This window comes from Sus scrofa, chromosome 13 (assembly GCF_054392235.1).
Source record: "Sus scrofa isolate SSC_HxYL_T2T_F1_AM1 chromosome 13, Sscrofa_HxYL_maternal_Yorkshire_Landrace_v2.0, whole genome shotgun sequence".
Lineage (NCBI taxonomy): Eukaryota > Metazoa > Chordata > Mammalia > Artiodactyla > Suidae > Sus > Sus scrofa.
The window spans coordinates 135895417-135918302 of record NC_139395.1 but is presented as its reverse complement, the minus strand read 5'-3'; the positions used below and the strand labels follow the sequence as shown (position 1 = coordinate 135918302).

At 40.9% G+C, this 22886-nt stretch overlaps 1 protein-coding gene across 24 annotated transcripts in view; it reads left to right on the top strand.

Annotated features, from left to right (window-relative positions):
- Window positions 1-22886, top strand: part of MCF2L2 (MCF.2 cell line derived transforming sequence-like 2) — a 250868-nt gene that overhangs the window by 210873 nt on the left and 17109 nt on the right. For 14 of the 24 annotated variants that reach the window (XR_014824428.1, XR_014824429.1, XR_014824424.1 and 11 more), the window contains 3 exons: window positions 3996-4211; window positions 5113-5205; window positions 5379-5457. The exons of 2 other annotated variants lie outside the window; for them this stretch is intronic. Coding sequence is in view for 12 of the 22 variants with exons in the window: in XM_084990481.1 (XP_084846607.1) it covers window positions 3996-4211; window positions 5113-5205; window positions 5379-5457 (388 nt within the window). In the remaining 10 variants the exon portion in view is untranslated. Of the gene's footprint in view, window positions 1-3995; window positions 4212-5112; window positions 5206-5378; window positions 5458-6256; window positions 6457-14012; window positions 14167-17984; window positions 18143-19358; window positions 19457-22886 lie in introns of those variants that run through there. 8 more of the 24 variants (XR_014824426.1, XM_084990472.1, XR_014824432.1 and 5 more) reach the window with 7 other exon arrangements.

Genomic DNA, 22886 nt, shown 5'->3' with positions numbered 1-22886 from the left:
AAAAGCCCAAAAATCTATTCTCTCACAGTTCTGGAGGCATAAGGTCCAAAGTCAAGGTGTTGGCAGGCCCATGCTCCCTCTGAAGGCTCTAGGAAAGAATCCTTCCTTGCTTCTCTTCGGGTTTCCTTTCACTTCTATGCCTGTTGTCATAGCTGTTCTCTCTATGTGTGTGCCTCTATGTCTCTACCCTAATCCAGTAGGATCTCATTTTAACTAAAGAACCTATTTCCAAGTAGAGTCACGTTCTGAGATCCCAGGTGAACTTGAGTTTTTGGGAAATACTATTCAACCCAGTTCAAGGTCATCACTGACTTATCTTCCTCATAGTGTTGAACATTTAGCTTGGTGTCCCCCAAGGCACTCACTAAATGCCAGTAAATGATTAAATACTTTCTAGGGCACAAATATATGCAGAAGATTGTGTACCTGATCTCTGGCCTTGGGGCCAACTACAATCCGATGGGAAAGAAAGGATACATACGGTTGAAAAGTCGGCCAGGGGTATTCCTTGGTCCTGCTCAGAGCACTCCCCCCACCCTCTTCCTTTTTGAGGTGGGATGGCCTCCACACAGACATGTGTCCTGAATGACGGTTACATATGCACACCAGTCCTTCATCAGTACCATACAGGGCGTGTGCCCGCAGCCACCACAGGTTGGGCCGCAAGCATTGAGATGCCTGATCCCAGCACCGGCATGATCCTAAGAAAGTTTATGCAAGATGACCTGAACAATATGCAGCCCATCTGGTTCAGCTCAACTCAAATGACCCTGGGATTCCCTTCAGTGACCTCCGGTGATGACAGACTTATTGTAAAAGGCAACCACATAACCTCAGGAAGAGTCAGAACAATGGCAGAACTAGGATCATGGTTGTGGGAACTAGACAATCCCAGGATCCACAGCAACTCTGGGTCCTTGGCCTGAGAGGGAGTAGGGGTTCTCATCTGTGTGCTCTCCCTATGCATACCAGGTATGTCCTCTCCTCTCACTGCCCTCTGACTGGGCCATTCCCCCATCAATGTCTTTTCCTCTTCCTCATACTTTCTGGTGACTCATCTTCCTTGTTCTGCTTCCTTGTCATTTATTCCACCTCGTCCCCTCTCATAAAGCATCATCTCACAGCTACAACTCCTGCTGCTCGCTGCTTCCTCCTCACTTCTCCTCAGTTCAGACGGGGATCAAATTGGCCATCTGGCACAGCTTCTTTACACCAGACCTCTGTGGTCAGGGGCTGGCCCATCTCTGAATTCATATCCTTTGGTCAGTGACTTACCAAAGTTCAAACAGCCATGGCTGTGGGAGGGGTGTGAAATGCAGAGGTTGTAAAGGACGAAAACATCGTTGCCTTGGGTTGCCTCTTTGGCCTCTGCAGCCCATGGCCTTGGCAGACACCTTAATAACATCGGCCAGCCCTCTCCAGGTCATCAGAGAGTATATACCTGGACTTGTTCCCTGCTCCCCAATCCTTCTGGCCTCTTTTGGAATTGCTTTTAACATCTGTGCTATAAAGTGATGCCTCCTCATTCACCAGATGTGTTATTAGAAACAGCTTTACCTGAAATCCATCCGTCTATCTATTCTGGGATGTAGTTATGGATGGGCTCAGTATTTAACCCAGTGACCTTTAGTGAGGACCCATGGGGGAAATTTCTCTTAGGTCTGATTAGCAGAATTGCCGTGCTTTTCCTAAACAACTGGTTTGGGTATGTCTTTGGACATAATGAATCATGTAACTCACCAGATCCCTCTGTTATGCCTGCTAGTAGGTCAGAGTCTAGTCTGCAGCAAGTTTGCATGGCATTATTGTATGGATTTTATGTACAACCAATTTGTCTTACTTTTTTTAATCTCTCTTTTTTCTTCACCCTAATCCCCTTGGTTATTTTCTGTCTGCCTATAATATATATTTTATAAGATGTATTTAGTTTTTGGAGTTCCTGTCGTGGCTCAGTGGTTAATGAATCCGACTAGGAACCATGAGGTTGCGGGTTCGATCCCTGACCTTGCTCAGTGGGTTAAGGATCCGACATTGCCATGAGCTGTGGTGTAGATTGTAGACGCAGCTCAGATCCCGTGTTGCTGTGGCTCTGGCATAGACCGGTGGCTGCAGCTCCAATTTGACCCCTAGCCTGGGAACCTCCATATGCTGTGAGAGTGGCCCAAGAAATGGCAAACAGACAAAAAAAAAAAAAAAAAAAAAAAAAAAAAAAAAGAGAGAGGGAGATGTATCTAGTTTTTAAAGTGAAGTGGACTGTAAATAAATTTTTAAATATAAACTAATTACAGTTGTTCCTGTGGCAAAGAGTAGACATCCATTTTTGCCAGTTGCCTTGACTAAAACATATTTCCTGCACTATATATGTCTGAAGAGTATAAATTGAATGGGTTTAAAGGAGAAAGCCATCACGGAGGGCTAGAGTGGTTACATCTGAGTGGGTACTGGAAGGGTGTGGATAAAGTAAAAAACTTCTCATGAGTTCTCATGGACCCATCGTGCACCTGCTTGCAGTGTGGTCAAGCTGAGCTGTGCAACCTGCAGTAGGAACATCATGCTCTTAGGACAGAAGGCCTTATGACTGGGGCTCTTTATGCTTCAGTGAAGGCTTCATCTACCACATTTACCTGATGTAAATTTTACAAAGCAAAAAGAGAAAAGTAGCACTGAAAATATGCCACAGGCACCATAGAAATGACTAGAGTTTATTGCTCTAGAAGTTTTTATTTTAGACTTTCAGATACAGAGTCAATCATTTTTTAAAATAATATTCACAGTCCGTTCGATGTAAATAGTAAATCATAAAGTGCCTAAGTAATTGTACCTAGTTACATAGCTCTAGTAATAACTATCAGAAATTGTAGGGATTTATCTCAACAAGACGTAACTCCAGGAAATATCCCCATCCTGGTCCTGTTCAAATAATGTTTCCCCTTGTTGTTTTGACTCAGGGAAATAAATTCTTGATTATCTACTTTAAGTGATATAATCTTTTGAAAATACTGGATAAAATACCACTTTCCTAGCTCATCTCACTCTGCAACCTTTAGAGAGAGCTCAGAGGAGACAGTGTCACCTCACTTGGACTTTAAACCAGACATGTGCTGGAGGGAAAGACATCATAGCATGTGCCCTCAAGTCAAAAAGATTAGACAAAAATTTTATCATTGGGGATTATCTTTGCACTGTTCACTCACTCTGAAAAATGCAGAGTTGAATATAATTATCATTTCCATTACAGTTCTATGAAGATTAGGTCATACTGAGTTTTCTCCTTTCAGAACAAACTTCATGTGTCAGATTCTCATATGCCTGAAGCAGATGTTAGGATATGGATGAAACACGTAGATTAGCAAAGATCCATAATGCAGCCAAGGTTCTGTCTCTCCTGAACACAATTAAAATATTGATTTCTTGCTCTTTTTAAGTAGGGTCTTATATCAAAAACAAAGAGGGGGAGTTCCCATCATGGCTCAGTGAAAACAAATCATCCCTGAGGACTCAGGTTCGATCCCTGGCCTTGCTCAGTGGGTTAAGGATCTGGCGTTGCTATGAGCTATGGTGTAGGTCACAGAGGCGGCTCAGATCCCATGTTGCTGTGGCTGTGGTGAAGGCCAGCAGCAACAGTTCCGATTCAACCCCTAACCTGGGAACCTCCATATGCCGCAGGTGTAGCCCTGAAAATAAGACCCCCCAAAAAAAAGGAGGAAAGAAAATTCTACTACCTAAAATTCATTACAAGAAAAAATATCAGAGCGCCATATCTTTAGTTCAAAATATTTCTAGCATGCTTTATGTTTAATAACTCATACAGCCAAGACTATTTATAAAACTTCATGCTGCCATGCTCAGTGAAGCTCACAAAATTGTAGCTAGCCTGAGTGACACTTGTAAGATTCTCACCTTCAGTAAGCATGCTTTGTAATTTGAAAACAGACCCCTAAGAGTTCTGTCAGACAATTTAACAGCTTCTTTTTGTGTATTTCTGTTTCCCAAAGGATGACATCAGAAAACTGGGCAAGGTGTTGATGTATGGCTCTTTCAATGTCTGGGCAGTTCACAAGGATCGTTATAAGATGAAGGATTTAATTCGATTTAAGCCCAGCCAGAGGCAAATCTATCTGTTTGAAAGAGGAATCGTGTTTTGTAAGATACGAATGGAGCCCAGTGACCAGGGCCTATCTCCCCACTACATCTTTAAGAAGTCTTTGAAGGTAAAGAGGTCCTTTTGCACTTGGGAGTCAGCACAGCCCTGTGGAGAGAAATGTTGTTGTCCTTTTACAGATAAGGAGGCTGTAGCTTAGAGAGGTGAGGTTAACTTGCCAAATGCCATACACAGAGAACCCACACCCAGGCCTGATTCCAGAGTTAGGGCTTGTAATCAGTCGCTAGATAATAGCAGAGCTGGCACAGAGGTGCCTTTGTGCTGGGTAGAGAAAAGGGACCCTATGGCAGCCTGTCTGGACAAACTAATTAAAAGCACCCTCTTTCCTCCAAAGAGAGCAGTAAAGTCTTGGTGATTAGAGCGTGGGCTGGATTTCATCTTCCACGCCCTTCTCAATAACATACCTTTGCATGCAAAGCTAGGCAGCACCCTGACCCTGGAGCCTGGGAACCCATGTCCACATCAAGCATTGCCTCTCACCTATGGAAGAAATACTTCATAGCTAGTGGTCTCTCTCCCTCTTGCTTTCTCTCTCTCTCTCTCTCTCACACACACACACACACACACACACACACACGTGATTAAAATTGTTAATTTATTCATAGTATTTTTGTTATTTATGTTTCTTAATGGGTGTTAATTCAGATACTATTATATAGAGATTTGTGAAGTATTCAGGTATTAAAGAAGGGATGACGTTCTTGCTCAAAGGTTGAAGGCTACAGCTCTGCATATGGAAAGATATATTCTGCTGAAACAGACAAGCCAGACGACATCATGCCAGGCTGTGTTTTATGCTCCTTGGGGCCGTTAACAGAGGACTGCAAAACACTTAGAAGGGAGATGGAAGAAGAGAGTGAGAAAAGGTAGAAAGGATTAGAATGGCTGATAGAGATAATTTTAAAATCAGAAAAGATGGTATAGAAATCTTTTCTCTTTCTGTACACTAGTTGATGTCACTTTCAATTCACCAACTCGGAAGAGGGAGCAGCAGAAAGTTTGAAATTGCCAACCAAAATGGACTTGAGAAATACATCCTGCAGGTAAAACTCATGCCCTTCCCATAAGTGTCCTCTACATTTTCCCTACTGCATTCCTGTGACTCAACAAGTGTTTTCTATCTTATTCTAAAGGTCATGCAGAGAATAAAAGTCCTGTCTAATTAATACACCCGGTGATCTGATACTCATAGCATTTTCTTATCTGTAATTTGCAGGCAGCTTCAAAAGAAATCAGAGATTGTTGGTTTTCAGAAATAAGTAAATTACTGATGGAACAACAAAACAATACTAAAGGTAGGGTTACCCTTGCTAACTTTAGTCTGGAGAGTTATACTTATTCCAGCTTTGTAGTGGGTATGCAGACTGGGGATATTAAAGAAAACGGTTTGCCTACAAGCACATTTTCATGGTACCTGGAAGCACCTGTGCTTGCTTTAGATGGAGGGTTTTGTGGCTGTGTGTGTCCCTTTTTAGCTGTGTTCTCCCCACATACCTAATTGCCAAGATCAACTTTCTCAATCCAAAATCCCAAAGGCACCTAAGAAAAATGTTAATGGAGATTTAAATGACCAACACTACTTTCAGAAGCTATACTAGATTTTTAAGTTGAGATATAATTAATATCATACAATTCACTGGGGTTTTAGTCTTTTCACAAAGTTGTGTAACCATCACCTCTATCTAATTCCAGAACATTTTCATCACCCACCCCCACAAAAACTCTATATTCATTTGCAGTCATTCCCCATCTTCTCACTATCCCAGCCCCTGGCAACCACTAATCATTCTCTCTATATAGATTTTCTTACTCTGGACATTTTATATAAAAGGAATCATATAAAATGTAACATAGTGTTTTCTGTCTAGTTTTTTTCACTGACCATAATTTATTCCATGTTCATCCATGCTGTAGCATGTATCAGTTTTTCATTACTTTTCATGGCTGAATCATAATGCATTGTATGGATATACCATATTGTTTATCCATTCAACAGCTAATAGCTATTTGGGTTGTTTATGCTTTTTTGGACATTGTGAATAATGCTGCTTTGGAAACTTGTGTGCAAGTTTTTGTGTAAACCTATGTTTCTAGTGCTCTAGGTATATATAGAGAGGGAGAGCCCATGAATGGGATAGTGACCTTATAAGTGCCACAAGAGAACTTGCTTCCTCTCTCTGCTCTCTGCTGTGTGAGGATACAATGAGAAGTCAACAATCCGCAGCTCAGAGGAAAGTCCTCACCAGAACTCAGCTATGCTGGTACCCTCATTTCAGACTTCCAAGCCCAGAACTGTGAGAAAAAAATTTTTTTTCATTTATAAGCCACCCATCTGTGGTACTTTGTAATAGCAGCCTGAATTAAGACAGACTCCTGATGAAAATCAGTCGGCCATAAATATAGAATTCTTCGTTGACAGTCTTTTCCTTTAAGCACTGCGAATGTCATCCCACCATTCTGTGGCCTCCATGGTTTATAAGAAATCAGCTATTTATCTTATTGAAGATTCTTTGCATGTGACAATTCTCTCTCTCTCTCTCTTTTTTTTTTTTTTTTTTTTTTGAAGGATAATCGACCTATGAAACTATATTAGTTTCAGGTGCATAGCATAGTGGTTCAAGATGGCTATATATTACAAAATGATCACCACAGTAATTCCAGTTTCTCTCTGTCACCAAAGTTATTGCAGTATTATTGACTGTACTCCCCATGCTGCACATTTTCATCCTTGGGACTCATTTGTTTTGTAACTGTACGTTTGAACCTCTTAATCTTCCTCACCTAATTCTTTCCTCCCCCAATCCCACTCCCCTCAGGCAACCACATCTTTGTTCTCTGTATCTATAACTCTGTTTCCATTTTGTCACTTTTGTTCATTTGGTTTGTTGTTGTTTTTTAGATTCTACATATAAGTCAAATCACAATATTTATCTTTCTCTTTCTGACTTATTCTACTTAGCATAATACCCTCTAGATCCACCCATGTTGTCACAAGTGACAAGATTTCATTTCATTTCATTATGGCTGAGTAAAATCCCATTATACGCATAAACCACATCTTTATTCATTTATCTATCAGTGGACACTTAGGTTGTTTCCATATCTTGGCAATTGTAAATGATGCTACAGTGAACATAGGGATACAGATAGCTTTACAATTTAGTTTTTTTGTTTTCTTCAGATAAATACCCAGGGTGGAATTACCACATCATATTGGTAATTCTGTTTTTAATTTTTTATGGAACCTCCATACTGTCTTCCATAGTGGTTATACCAATTTACTTTCCCACCAACAGTACCTGAGTTTTCTTTTCTCCGCATCCATGCCAACACTTTTTATTTGTTGCCTTTTTGATAATAGACATTCCAACAGGTGTGAAGTGATATCTCATTGTGGTTTTGATTTGCATTTCCATGGTGATTATGATATTGAACACCTTTTCATGTGTCTGTTGACCATCTTCTGTGTTAAAAATGTCTATTCTGTTTCCTTCCCCAGGTTAGGGAAGTTTTCGGTTATTGTGTCTTCAAATAAATTATCTTCCTCTTTCTCTCTCTCTTCTCCTGGAACCCCTGTAATGCAAATGTTAGTATGCTTGATGTTGTCCCAAAGGTCTCCTAAGCTATCTTCATTTTTAACAATTCTCTTTTCTTTTTTCCAGTCAGCTTGGGTGATTTCCACTATTCTGTCTTCCAGTTCGCTGATCCGCTCCCCTGCATTATCTATTCTACTGTTGATTCCTTCTGGTATATTTTTTGTTTTAGTTATTGTATTCTTCAGTTTTGCTTGGTTCTTATTTTCTAACTCATTTACATTTATTTCTCTCTTGAATTCATTAAGTATCTTTATGATCATTACCTTGAACTCTTTTTTTTTTTTTCTTTTTTTTCACGGCTGCACCTGTAGGACATAAAGTTCCCTGGCCAGGGATCAAATCGGAGCTACAGCTGCAGCCTATGCCACAGCCATGGCAACACTGGATCTGAGCCACATCTGTGACCTATGCCACAGCTTGTGACAACACTGGATCCTTAACCCACTGAGCAAGGCCAGGGATTGAATTCATATCCTCACAAAGACAGTAGGGTTCTTAACCTGCTGAGCCACAATGGAAACTCCCACCTTGAACTCTTTATTGAATAGATTGCTTATCTCCACTTCATTTAATTCTTCTGAGGTTTTATCTTGTTCCTTCATTTGGTACATATTCTTCTGTTGCCTCTTTTTGCCTAATTCTTTGTTTTAATTTCTACATATTCTAGGTAGGTCAGTTACATTTCCCAGTGTTGAAGAAGTTACCTGATGTAGGAGATGTACCGTGAGGCCCAACAGCACACTCCTCTTTGGTCACCAGAGTGATATGCTCTAGGACTGCCTCCTATGTGGACTGTGTGGATCTTTCTGTTGTGGTGGTTCTGACTACCATAAACACACTTATAGGTGGGGCTGGCCTACATCTCAATTGGCTGCCAGACTCTGCCTCTTGCATAAGGCTGCTATCCTGCTGGTAAGCAGAGCTAGATCGAGGTGAAGCTGACTATGTTGACTCAGGGTTTCCCAGGGCTTGTGCTAGCCTATTGGTGAGTGGGGCCAGGTCCTGGACCCTCTGGTGGGTTGAAACTTTGTCCCAGCACTAATAATCAAGAGGGAGGATTTCAAAATGGCACTTGCCAGCACCAGTGCCATCATGGTAGAATGAGCTCCCAAATGTGGGTGCTGCCAGCCTCTGTATCCCCAGGAGGATCCTAGTTGCCTCCTGCCTCTCTGGGAAGCTTTCCAAGATTAGCAAGTGGATCTGACCCAGGATCCTTTAAAATTATTGCTTATGCCCTGGGTCTTAAAGTATGCAAGATTTTGTGTGTGCCCTTTAGGAGTGGAGTCTCTTTTTCCTCAAGCCCTTTGAAGCTACCAGCCTTCTAAGCCAAATGTTCCAGGGTCTCATCTTCTTGGTGCAGGCCCCCCAAGCTGGGGAGCCCAATATGGCACTCACACCTCTTGCTCCTTGGGGAGAACTTCTGAAAATGTGATTATCCTCCTGTTTGTGGGTTATCTACCCTACCCAAGGAGTATAGATTTTGACTGTACTGCTTCTCTGACCCTCCTACCCTTCTTATTGTGGTTTCTTCTTCATATCCTAGGTTGTGAAAAATCTTTTCTGCTAATCTTGAGATGGTTCTCAATAGTTGCTCTGTAAATAGTTATAGTTTTGGGGTGGCCATTAAAGGAGGTGCACTCAGGGCCTTCCTACTCTGCCATCTTGACTGTCTCTCAATTCTTTGTCTTTTGACAGTTTGATTATGTTATGTGTATTGTAGATGTGGCTTTCTTCGAGTTTTTTTCCTTTGGAGTTTGTGGATCATTCGGATGTATAAATTAGGATTTTTCATCACATCTTGGAGGTTTGTAGCCACTATTTCTTTAAGTATTCTTTCAGTTCCTTTGTTTCTCTCCTCTGGAACTCTTCATTATGTGTATGTTGAGATACTTTATGATGTCCTACAGGTCTTTAAGGCTCTGTTCTTTTTTTACTTTTACATTCTTTTTCTTTCTCTCCCTCAAACTGGATAGTTTCAACTGACCCATATATAAGTTCTCTGATTCTTTCTTCTGTCTTCCAAAATCTGTTATTGAGCTACTCTAGTGAATTTTTCATTTTAGTTGTACTTTTCAACCCAAAATATCTATTTGGCCCTTTTAAAATATAATTTCTCTCTATTTATATCTCTATGTGATGAGAATTTGTTGTCATACTTTCCTTTAATTCTTTTTTTTGGGGGGAGGGCCTACATCCATAGCATGTGGAAATTCCTGAGCTAGGTATCAAACACATGCCACATTAGTGACAATGCCAGATCCTTAACCCACTGAATCACAAGGGAACTCCTCTTTTTCTGTGTACAGGTCATACTTTCTTGTTTCTCTGCATGTGTCATAATTTTTCTTTGAAAGCTGGACATTTAAAATAACATAATGTAACATAATGTAGCAACTCTGGAAATCAGACTCTCCTCTATCTTCAGTGTTGCTGTTACTCTTTGTTTTTGTTGTTTTTTTGTTGCATGATTTTTCTGAAGTAATTCTATAAAATCAGTGTTCGTTGTCACATGTGGCCACAGAAGTCTCTGCTCAGTTTATGACTCGGCAGAGATTTTCTTACACACTTGAAACCAGTAAATATTTGTCTTTGCCAAGGGGCTCTGTGTGAATATTGGAGCACATCTTAAATGCTCAGCTAGACAGGTGACATTTCCACATTAGCCTTCACTTCCTGTTTGTGCAGAGCCTCAAGGTCAGCTGAGGTGAGAGCCTAAGTCCTTCTCAGATATTTCCTGAACATGTACATAGCCCTCAGCACATACACAAAGGCCTTCTAGATTCTCAGGAATATTTTGTACTTTTTCAAAGCCACTATGGATATATTATTCTTAAGTTTTTCTTTTAAACTTTTTGATTAGCCTATGTTGGCCCCAGCTGTTATCCAGTGCCTCAGGCAGCCAAGAATTTCAACAATTGCCTTTAGACATTTTCTACCAGTGCCCCTGGAAAAAAGGATTTTCACAGCAGGCAAGATCTTAATCAGGTCAATAAAAACAACCTTGCAGGTAAGGTATTCCAGGGAACCACCAGACAACTCAAATAATGACAGATTTCTGGGAATGAGATTTTGAAGGAGCTCCAACCCTATTCTGGCCCCTCCTATAGCTGGCAGTTTACTGATTTTTGCTATGATTGAAGGCTGTTGATCTCTAAGGCCACCAACAAGAAGAAGGGGTAGGATGGGACTGGGGCAACTAAAACACCACAAAGCTTGCTGATCATACTGAGGTTCATCCATTCTTCTTGAATAAATTGCTCTCCTGATTGCTGGAAACCTTGGTTTTATTTCCAGTGTTCTGAAAATACTGTGTGACTATTTTCACCAGTTTTTCCAATGCTTTCCTGGAGGAGAGAATTTTGGGGTTTTTTCCCTACACCATTTTCACAGATGTCATTCACTGTATTCCTTTTAGTAATTAAAAATCATCTTGAAGGAGTTTCCATTGTGGCTCAGTGGTAATGAACCCCACTAGTATTCATGACACAAGTTTGATCCCCAGCCCTGCTCAGTGGGTTAAGGATCCAGTGTTGCCATGAGCTGCGGTATTCCTATGTCTGTGGTGTAGGCTGGCAGCTGCAGCTCCAATTTGACTCCTAGCCTGGGAGCTTCCATCTGCCAGAGATGTGGCCCTAAAAAAAAAAAAAAAAAAAAAAAAAAATCCTCTTGAGTAAGGTGATCAGCTTTCACATTTGTATTTTCAACTGATATTAGATATGAAAATCCACAACAAAGCTTCATCAGTTGAGTACTAATATTTCCTTCAGGTAATGTTGCTAGGGTTAAGAAATGCTTGCCTCCTGTGGAATATAGCTCCTATTACTTATACTGGCAAAGGTTTATATTGTTTAGTAAGGAAATTAGTGTAAATATGAAAAGATAACTGTCTTCAGAGCTTTAGCAGGAGTGGAACCACTGCCCACCCTTTCTGTGTCTACTCTGATCATCAGCTAGTCAGGAGGATGTGAGGGTGGGTGTGCATCATAAGATGTGGAAAAAGGTAAACTAAGAAATTAAACTGGAAAACCACATCAGATTTCAGTCACAACCAAGTGACATAAGTTCTTGATTTAAACTGTAAGCCTCTGCTAGGAAATAGTAATGAGAGCATACAGTTTATTTTAATTTATATAAAGATAAGGTGGGTAAAAACTATGATTTAATTTTGCTTTTGAATTATTAATAGTATGCTAAACATATATTATGGTAATTGAATGTGAATGCTCTGGAGGTATAACACAGAAAGATATAATAACTCTAGTAGAAAAAGTTACTTATATTTCCTGGAAACAATCATTCTAATCACAAAATTGTTCTCGAAATCCTTACTCCCTAAACCAGTGTTTTACAAAGGGTGGCTTAGGGACAACTGGCATTAGAATTACTTAAAGAGCATGTTACAAATACAGAATTTTTTTTTTTTTTTTGGCCACATCCACGACATGCCAAAGTTCCCAAGCCAGGGATCAAACCCAAGCTACAGCAGTGACAACACCAAATCCTTAAGCACTAAGCCACCAGGGAACTCCTAAATGCAGATTTCTGAGTCCTACCCTAGAACTGTAGAATTAGGATAGCTAGGGCTGATGCCTGGGGATATGCATTTTAGCTTATTAAAATTTCTGGGCAGAGGCTTTAAACTTTTTTTTCCACATATTTATTTTTTATTTTTAAAACAGCAAGGAGTAATATTAGATGTACATATTCTACAGTTGCATATCAAATGCAAGGAGACACTTTAAAACCTTAAAACAATTAAAGAAAGAACATGTGGAGCTCCCGTCGTGGCTCAGTAGTTGACAAATCTGACTAGGAACCATGAGGTTGCAGATTTGATCCCTGACTTGCTCAGTGGGTTAAGGATCTGGCATTGCCGTGAGCTGTGGTGTGGGTCGCAGATGCCGCTCGGATCCCACTTTGCTGTAGCTCTGGCATAGGCTGGTGGCTACAGCTCTGATTAGACCCCTATCCTGGGAATCTCCATGTGCCGTAGGTGTAGCCATAGAAAAGATAAAAAGACAAAAAAAAAAAAAAAAAAAAAGAAAAGAAAGAAAGAAAGAACATGTTCACCCAGTCAGATGTGAAAAATTTATTTCGGGGTCAGCCTTTATTTCTTAAAGCAGCCAAACACTAACAATACGGCGCCTGAGGAGCACGGACCAGAGTATACTGAGTCAGAATATCAGCCCATATGCTGTATATTTACCCAGAATGTGTCTACTTTTTAAATCACCATCATTCACATGGTAATACTTAAGTGGAACACAGTAAATCACATCCCTAGTTTCAGCATTTTTGCCACACAATAAACTTCCAATTAAGATTTTTTTTCCTGGAGGGATCACTAACATGTTTCAAGGTCCTTACCAACCTAAGCACCTATGATGCCTTGTATGTTGAGAGCTTTAATACTCCTTAATGATTTCCTCATTGTGGAAGGAAAGGAACTTTCTACTCCAGGCAAAGTTCTGCCATTTGATTCCTGGAAGGCAAACTTTTATTTTTAAAACAGCTTTATTGGAAAAAACACAGCTTTATTGAGGTATATTGACATAATAAATTGCACAATTTAAGTTATATAATTTAATAAGTTTTGACATATGCACACACCTGTGAATTACCACAATCAGGAAAATGAACGCTCACCACCCAAATTTTCCTCATGTCCCCTTTTATTACCTTTTTCTTGCCCCTCCCTCACTCCCCTCTGCTCTTTAGGTGAGAAGGTCACTGATTTTCCTGTCACTCTAGATTAGTGTGAATTTTCTAGAATTCCATAAAGAAATCATATAGCATTTTTTTTTTGGTCTAGTTTCTTTCCCTTAGCATAATTATTTTGAGATTCATTCATGTTGCCTTGTGTAGCAGTAATACATTTCTTTAAATTGCTGTGTCAGGAGTTCCCATCGTGGCTCAGTGGTTAATGAATCCGACTAGGAACCATGAGGTTGCGGGTTCAATCCCTGCCCTTGCTCAGTGGGTTAAGGATCCAGCCTTGCCGTGAGCTGTGGTGTAGGTCTCAGACGTGGCTCGGATCCTGAGTTGCTGTGGCTCTGGCGTAGGCTGGTAGCTACAGCTCTGATTGGACCCCTAGCCTGGGAACCTCCATATGCTGCAGGAGCGGCCCTAGAAATGGCAAAAAGACAAAAAAATAAATAAATAAATTGCTGTGTCACATTCCATTGTTTGAATATATCCCAATGTATGTAACCATTTACCTGTTAATGAACATTTGGTTTGTTTCCACTTTTGAGGTGCTATTCGGAATAATGATGCTGTGAACACTGGAACACAAATTTTCTTGTGGATGTATGTTTTCATTTCTCATGGGTAAATACCTAAGAGTTTAATGCTTAGGTCATATGGTAGGTCATGTTTAACTTTTTAAGAAATTGCTACGCTATTTTCCAATGTGGTTATGCCGTCTTTTTTTTTCTTTCAATGACATTATTGTTTTATAACTTTCATACATTTTGTGAGCTCCTAAAATAACACAAAAGACAGGAAACAGCACTGAATGGGTCCTCAACCAATATTGTTCAATCAATTTATTGAAAAATCTTAAGAGGAAGTTCCTGTTGTGGTGCAGCAGAAACTAATCTGACTAGTATCTATGAGGATATGGGTTCAATCCCTGGCCTTGCTCAGTGGATTAAGGATCTGGTGCTGCTGTGAGCTGTGGTGTAGGTTGCAGACATGGCTCCGATCTGACATTACTGTGGCTGTGGTGTAGGCCAGCTGCTGTAGCTCTGATTCAACCCCTAGCCTGGAAACTCTTTTTTCGGTTCGGCCCTAAAAAGAAGAAAAAAAAAAAGTCTTAAGAAAGTAACTTGAGGTATGTAATGTAAAAACTATTGCAGAGTTTAAGTGTTGGATATGGTATTGTATGCTTTTCTGAATATAACAGAACCTTTTTTCTAAATGAATCCTCAAGTTTTCATAAGTACTTGTTTCCAGATTTCAGTTCACTTTAGGAATCATTTGGGTTATACCATCTTACATTCCCACAGTAGTTATGAAAGTTCCACTTGCTCCACATCCTCACCAACATTTGGTATTGTCAGTCTTTTTAATTTTAAGCCTTCTAATAGGTGTGTAGCGGCATGTTACTGAGGCTTTAATTTACTTCTAACTTGCTTTGACTAATGGTTGAGCATCTTTTGTGTGCTTCTTTGCCATCCATATGTCTTCTTTGGTGAAGTATCTGTTCCAATCTATTGCTCATTGTTTTCTTATTATTTAATTTTGAGAATTTTTAAAAATATATTCTAGATACAAGTCCATTATTAGATATATGCTTTGCAAATTTTTCTTTCAGTATGTGGCTTAGTTCTTCATTCTCCTAACAATAAATTTTGAAGAACAGATTTTAGTTTTTACGAAATCCAATTTTTAAGAAATTATGGATCATACTGTTGGTGTTGTGCCTATGAAGTGTTTGTCTAAAGGTCACAAAGATTTTTCTCCTATATTTTCTCCTACATATTTTATAGTTTAAGTTTTACATTTAAGTCTCTGATCTATGCTGAAGGGTTTTATGGTATATGGTGTGAATCAGAGTTGAGCTTTGTGCACGGTGATGGACATTGTACTACTTTTTGTTGAAAAGACTCTTGAGTTGATTATTAATATAAGTGCATCTATTCCCAGATGCTCTATTGTGTTTAATTGATCTAGTTGTCTGTCTTGACATCAGTACCTTACTGTCTTAATTACTGTAGTTTTATAATGTCTTAAAACCAGATCGTTTGAGTCGGTCAACATTGTTCTTCTTTTTAAAGTTGTTTTCGCTATTCTGTACCCTTTACATTTCTGAATGTACTTTACAATCAGCTTGTCAATTTCAATAAGAAAGCTTCTTGTGGAGTTCCCATTGTGGCTCAGTGGTAGCGAAACTGACTAGCATCCAAGAGGATGTGGGTTTGATTCCTGTCCCTGCTCAGTGGGTTAAGGATCCAGTGCTGTCATGAGCTGTGCTATAGGTCATAGACATGGCTCAGATCTCGCATTGCTGTGGCTGTGGTGTAGGCTGGCAGCTACAGCTCTGATTTGACCCCTAGCTGGGAAATTCCATATGTTGCAGGTACAACCCTATTTAAAAAGAAAAAAGAAAAAAAAGCTTGCTGAGATTTTGATTGGGATTGTCTAAAATCTATAGCTCAATTTGGTGAGAACTAATATCTTAACAAGTATTGAACTTAATTGACAATCTAGATTTTAACTAAATCACCCTGCCCAGCAGGAAAACACGTTTATTATGAGATCATGACTTTTATTCAGTTAATAATTTAGAAACACATTTTTCAAGTCTTCCTCAAGTCCTAGTACTGTGTGCTATATAGGTTGTGACAGGAATGTAAAATACAGATAAGAAGCAGAACCAGGAGTTCCCGTCGTGGCGCAGTGGTTGACGAATCCGACTAGGAACCATGAGGTTGCAGGTTCGATCCCTCGCCTTGCTCAGGGGGTTAAGGATCTGGCATTGCCATGAGCTGTGGTGTAGGTCGCAGACGCGGCTCGGATCCCGCATTGCTGTGGCTCTGGTGTAGGCTGGCGGCTACAGCTCCAATTCGACCCCTAGCCTGGGAATCTCCATATGCCGTGGGAGCGGCCCAAGAAAAGGCAAAAAGACAAAAAAAAAAAATGAAGAAGAAGCAGAACCAGACCCTAGCATGTAATTTAGATTGACAACAAACAAACAAAAAACCCTATTGAACTGAAAGAGAGGCCCAGAGGTGTGGTCCCAACCTCTTCCCTCTGCAGGTAGGCAAACAGAGGGTCAGTTTCATCCAACTTTCCAGCAGCAGACTGGGTCTCCTGAGTCCTGCTCACCAGTCAGGTCTGATGAGATGTCACTGAAAGTGATGCCAACAGTAAGGGCTCTAGGGATTTGTTGGGGCCTCAGTGCCCTGTGGGTGAGGGAGCAGTGGGTGAGCTTCGGGCTGGTCCCAATAGGAGACGAGACTCCTGTGCGTCAGGCTGCAAGAGGCTGCCAGGTCAGGGACATCAGCACCTTATGCATGTCTGGCACCTCGCACGTCTCTGACACCTGTGTATTACCACCCCAGCTCGTTTTTAAACCACCCTCAACCTGGGACTGCTGGGCGTGATAACCCCGTGCACGCTGGGCAAGGCATCTGATACCCCAGCAACATGGGCCTCTCAGGTGACAAGAGGACACAGGGAGCCACTGAGGGATGTGGAGACAGGGCCTCTGGGGACAGAAGGGGCCTTGTGCCCAGGGGGAGTTACAGAGTCAGACAGGGTTTGGGCAGGAAAAAGTGTAACCCAAGGCAGGGGGCACAGCATTGCAGGTCAAGGAGGGTGGCAGGCAGTGTGGTTTGGGACAACCTCCCACTTGTGACCTGAGTCCCTGTGACCAGGAGGCCCGGGGAGGCTGGGAGGAGATCAGGCCCACCAGGGAGGGGCTCTGGCGACAGGCAGCTCTGCAGGAGTGGCACGGTGCCTGGTACAAGGCAAAGCCCTGGTCCTAGCCGAGCACCAGAGCACAAGGTGGGAAATCCAGGCCACAGACCCATCCCAGCAACTGGGCAACTTGTGCCTTCATGTGGGTAATAAAGCTGGACGCAGGAAGCTTTGAAAATCACCGCAGAGCCTCCAGGGGACAATGTTCAGTGATGACCTGGAGCCTGACTTGAGAGGTTCATGCGTAGAGTGGAAGGACATGAGGTGAGAGAGAACAAAGTAAGCTTTGAGGATCAGGCTGAGGAGTTTGGCTTTAAGGCTGGTGTAGGCGCTGGGGCCACTGGAGGCTGAGACCTGGTGCTGTTCTCACAGCTGGGACAACACCCCAACAAAGAATGTGATTCTTATCACTGCCTAGAAACTCATGATCTTTCCCTCACCAAGTCATGTCATTTGGGCGCAAGTGGAAAAAGTGAGGACTTAATGGGCACATTGTTTATCCCTTAATTCAGTGCTAATGGAGCTAACTGTGGAAACTTGGATGGACTAAGAATCCAGACACACAGGGAATGCAGCAGGATGGGTGGAGAAGTGGGAGGGGGCCTGGCAGGGTCAGGTGAGCCAGGCCTGCAAAAATGTTTTCCAAACTACTAGGAAAATAAGACCAAGATCTACACACTTTTCATGTCTTTTTATAGTATTCTCTGTATGTGTTTAGAAAATAAATATGTAAAATCTATTCAAATCAGCTTACATTTGAGAGAGCCGATTTTTTTTTTTTTTTCTTTTTTAAATTTCAGGCCAAGGGAATCTACAGTTTGAAGCAGGTACTAGGTGTGTACTGATTTTTTTTTTTTAAAGAAGTGTCAAATGTTGCAGATCGTTCCTAATTCTACATGATTGCTTTCATTGATTTTCTTCAACACTTAGCTTATTACAAGGAATTTCCAATTAAATTTTAATTCAAATTAATTCTCCTAATTAACATTTTAGCTTCCTACCCCACTGCCAGCCTAGATTATCTTTCCTAATGCTTGCTTGCTGTATTGCAGTTGAGTCATACCTGCTATTTTGAAACCTTCTATAGATGCCCTTGCTTCTGTCTGTTTTTCTGGGACTTTCCTGTAAGAAGTCCAATTCTACTCCTGTTTTTTTCTTCAGCTACTTTCCTGAGTAGGCAGGTGTACCCTCTGATGTTGGCTCTGGCTTCCCTCAGTCCACCTAGAATGCTCCTGATCGTCATTTTCCTTTCTTCATTCCTCCTTGTCTGGAGGAAGATGCTCGCACTGGTGCTCCTTACTCCATTGGAAACTCCTGCCCACTTAGAAGCTCTCCATCTCTCACTCCTTTCCCTGTCCAAGGCACTCAGGACCCAATAAATGCTTTTGGATTAAACCTGTAGACCATAATCCAGTTCAGGTACAGCCTGCTTAGTTTTTTAGGCTCATGTGGCCTGTTCCTAGGCCCCAAAACAAAGAAATGGAAATGGGTGAGGGCTGTGGTGGACAGCTGAGTCTCTCTCACTCCTCTGCATCCATGCTTTAAGGAGGACTCCATCACAGTATTTAACATGCTATATTATAATTTTATGACAATATATTTAAGTTTTCTCCCACTAGTCGATGAATTTCCTCTAGGGCATAGAGGTTGTCTTATTAGCTTCAGCTCCCCTCAGGCCTTATATTATACAAGGGTCTGGCACTCATGTAGGTGCTCAGTAAATATTTAGTGAATAAACAAATAATTCACTGAGTAATCACATCAGGCTAGCAAACTACTCTGCAAGCCAAGCTAGGAGGCGTTAAACTTTAGCTCAGGGTGCATCTTATTTGTTTCAGACCTTCAGTGCTAGCAGATGCTTATTTGTTGAGCTCTTGAAACAGCCTCTTGAGACAGTGAAAAAGGATTCCATCTCCTCACCTCTCCCACTTTAAGATTTGCAGCCAGTTAGGTATTAACTATATAATCCAACAGGTGGTGTCCCTTGAACATTCCAGTTCATCCAGAGAACTGGGCTAAGTCTAAGAATCCAGGTATAGGAGGAGGACACGCACGTCCATAAGGCTTTAGCTGGGGATAATCTGATGTGAGCCAGCATCACTCCAGCTAGGATGAGGAGGAATGCGTGTGCCATTCTTTCCAATGGTTCAATGTTCATGTGTATTTCTCTAAAGCAAAGGCCAGGAAGTGGAATTTGCACCCTGGATTGAAAATATGGAAAGAGCTGCCAGTAGCAAGGAACACCCAATCCCCAGCACATGTAGGATTAAAGGTAGGATCCAGTGGGAGAGCGGGGCATGAAAGCAATGGGGTGATACCAGCTGCTTAAAAGCTGAGAAAGACATTGCCTGAGTCTTAGCCCTTCCTTAATGATGTGAGTAAGAAGATAAAACATAAAATCTATTTCCTGCTATTCATTTGTGTAGATCCAATTAGGCCAGAATTGAAATGAAGGGCAAATGTTTCACATTGAAAAGTGACTTGCTCTTTGGAAGATTTGTCCTCTTAAGGAAATGGTTGTAGGCCAAGAGCATTGCCAGAATGTCCCTGCTTTGGAATAAAGACACTGGATGGTGGCACTGTATTTCTTGCTCTATCCAGGGTTTATGGATTTCACCTCTGTCCAAAGCTATCCTTGGAAAGATTAGGAGCACTTGACCAGTAGCTTCCTCACAAGATTTCAGCTCTGATTTCTTTATGTGTCCATATTCTGGTAGGCAGAATTGAGCATGAGATCAAAAAGAAAACCAAATATGGAGACATTTTTACATTTTGTATTTTAATGACATAATAGGTTATGTGTTGATGGGGCTCGAATGTGCTATTTCTGTGGTCGTCTTTTCTTTTCCTGTTTAAAAGATAATCTTTCCCAAAAGACCTTCCTTGTGCTTTTACTACTGCCTGTAATCAAAGTGTTTAGAATTTAGTATCTGAGACTTGGTTTTAGATCATCATATGATTCCTATGGTGTGACGTGAAATATGTCTTCAGGCATATACTTTATTTGGAAAAGGCCCCTCAAAGTAGTTTTAGTTCAAAATACATTTATTGAGCACCTATAAAGTACAAAAAGTCATTAAGGAAACTTACACAGACTGCCCTATACACCAGCACAAGCCTAACTAGTTAGTGTATGTTTCTTCTTCAGATTTCTGAAGCTTTGGGTATTAATAAGTATGAAATGGAAGATTAACAGGAAGACAGGCACATAATTAAGAAAGTGAGGAGTTCTTGCTATGGCACAGCAGCTTAAGAATCTGACTGCAGAGGCTCCGGTCTCTGTGGAGGTGCAGGTTTGATCCTCAGCCTGGCATAGTGGGTTAAAGGATCTAGCATTGCCACAGCTGCAGCTCAGATTCATTTCCTGGCCCAGAAATTTCTATATTGCTGTGCATGTGGCTATAAAAACAGAGAAAGTGAGGAAGGAAGGAAGGAAGGAGGGAAGGAGGGAAGGGTTGAATTTTCAGAAGTTCCTATTGTGGCTCAATGGAAATGAACCCGACTAGTATCCGTGAGGATGAGGGTTCAATCCCCAGCCCCACTCGGTGGGTTAAAGGTCTGGCGTTGCCTTGAGCAGTGGCATAGGTCACAGACACTGCTTGGATCTGGCATTGCTGTGGCTGTGACTAGGCCAGCAGCTGCAGCTCCAATCTGACCCCTAGCCCGGGAACTTCCATATGCCACACCTGTGGCTCCCCCAAAAAAATGAAATTAAATTTTCAGTCTTGGCCAACAAATATCAATGGCAATGCCATTTAATAAGGCAGTTATCCTCAATTACAGTGTATATGTGTGTGGTAAATTTTTATATTTGAAAAATGACCTGTTTTCTTCTTGGTACAGACCAGAAGAAGTAAGGCTTGAGAAAAATTGTGGCTGGTGAGAGTTCATAGAATATAGTCCCTAAATTTCCTTTGCATAAAACCTGCCTCTAATGTAGCAGAATCTCTGGGCACTATGAAATTTTTATATTTTGTTTTCCTGTGGAGACTTTGTATTGCCTTGTTAAAACATGTTTTTAAGAAAAGATAAAACGAGATTTTCATCTCCTAAATAATTGGCATTATCCCCAATACTATCTCTGATCAAGTCTTATCTCGGCTTGCCATGTAACAAAGTGACTTTTCAGATTACCAAGAATTGTTAGAAAATTGGACTTATCTACCTTGACTAGTCATAAAGTATGTTCTGTTCTTGAAGTGTTTAACTCTTTTTTCATGTTCCAAGAATCCCATAAAGAGACCTTTAAAAGTCCCTTTTCTTGAGGATGGAAGGGTCAACATTGGTACAATCTACAAATTTACAGATATAAGCCAATTAATAGAGCTGTCACTCTTTTACCCAAATTATAAAGATGTGGATTGTCCAGGTGCCTTTCTTTTCTTCCTTCTATCTCTATCTGGCTAATCCAAGGTCATCAGATCCAAAGCCATGACATGAGCAGGATGGCTGACATTTAGTTAAGTGTGTCCTAGTCTAGGCTTGGTTGAAGTCTGTGTCCATAGATGTTTATGTGTGTCTGTGCATCTGTGTATACGCACACATGCATGTACCCAGCTTCAATGCTAGGAAACCAGGCTGTTTTCAGGAGACAGAAAGATAACATGGGAATAACTCTTAGGTTGACATAAGCTTGCTGACTTTTTCTCTACTTCAGTTCACAAAAACCAGTCAGCTCTTCAAAAGATTGGCTGATACCTCAAAAAAAAAAAAAAAAAAAAAAAAAAAGAGAGAGAGAGAGAGTTACATTGTAAAAGTAGTATAGGACACTGAAAATACTAAATGCTGGTGAGGATATAGAAAAACAAGAACTCTCAATCATCGCTGTTGAGAATGCAAAATAGTACACAGTTTGGCAAATTCTCGCAAAGCTAATGATAGTCTTACCCTGTGGTTCAGTGATCATACTCCTTGGCATTTACCTAAATGACTTGCAAACTATAGAGTACCCATACAATGGGAAATTATTCAGTAACCAAAAGATATGAGCTATCAGGCTATAAAAAGACATGGAGGAAACTTAAAAGCATAGTGCTAAATGAAAAAACCTAGCCTGAAAAAGGTTACATACTATCCGATTCCAACTGTATGACATTCTGGAAAAGGGAAAGGTATAGAGGCAATAAAAAGATCAGTTGTTACCAGGGTTTAAGGGTAGGAGGTGGGGAATGAATAAGTAGAGCACAGGAGATTTTTAGAGTAATGAAACTATTCTGTGATATAATGGTGGATAACATGGCATTATGCGTCTATCAAAACCCGTAGAACTGTACAACACAAAGAGTAAACTGTAATGTAAGCTATGGACTTTAGTTAATAATAGTGTACCAATGTTTCTTTATCAATTGTAACAAAGGTATCACACTAATGCAAGATGTAAATAATAGGAGAAACTGTGGGGAGAGTGGCAAGGAGTCATATGGAAACTCTCTGTATTTTCTGTTCAATTTTTCTGTGAACTTAAACTTGCTGTAAAAACTATATATATATTTGCTTTTTAGGGCCACACCCACAGTATATGGAAGTTCCCAGGTTAGGGGTTGAATCAGAGCTACAGCCTGCGTCACAGCCATAGCAGCACAGGTTCCGAACTACGTCTGCTGCCTACACCACAGCTCTTGGCAACACTGGATCCTTAACCCACTGAGCGAGCCCAGAGATCAAACCCACATCCTCATGGATACTAGTCAGGTTCATTACCG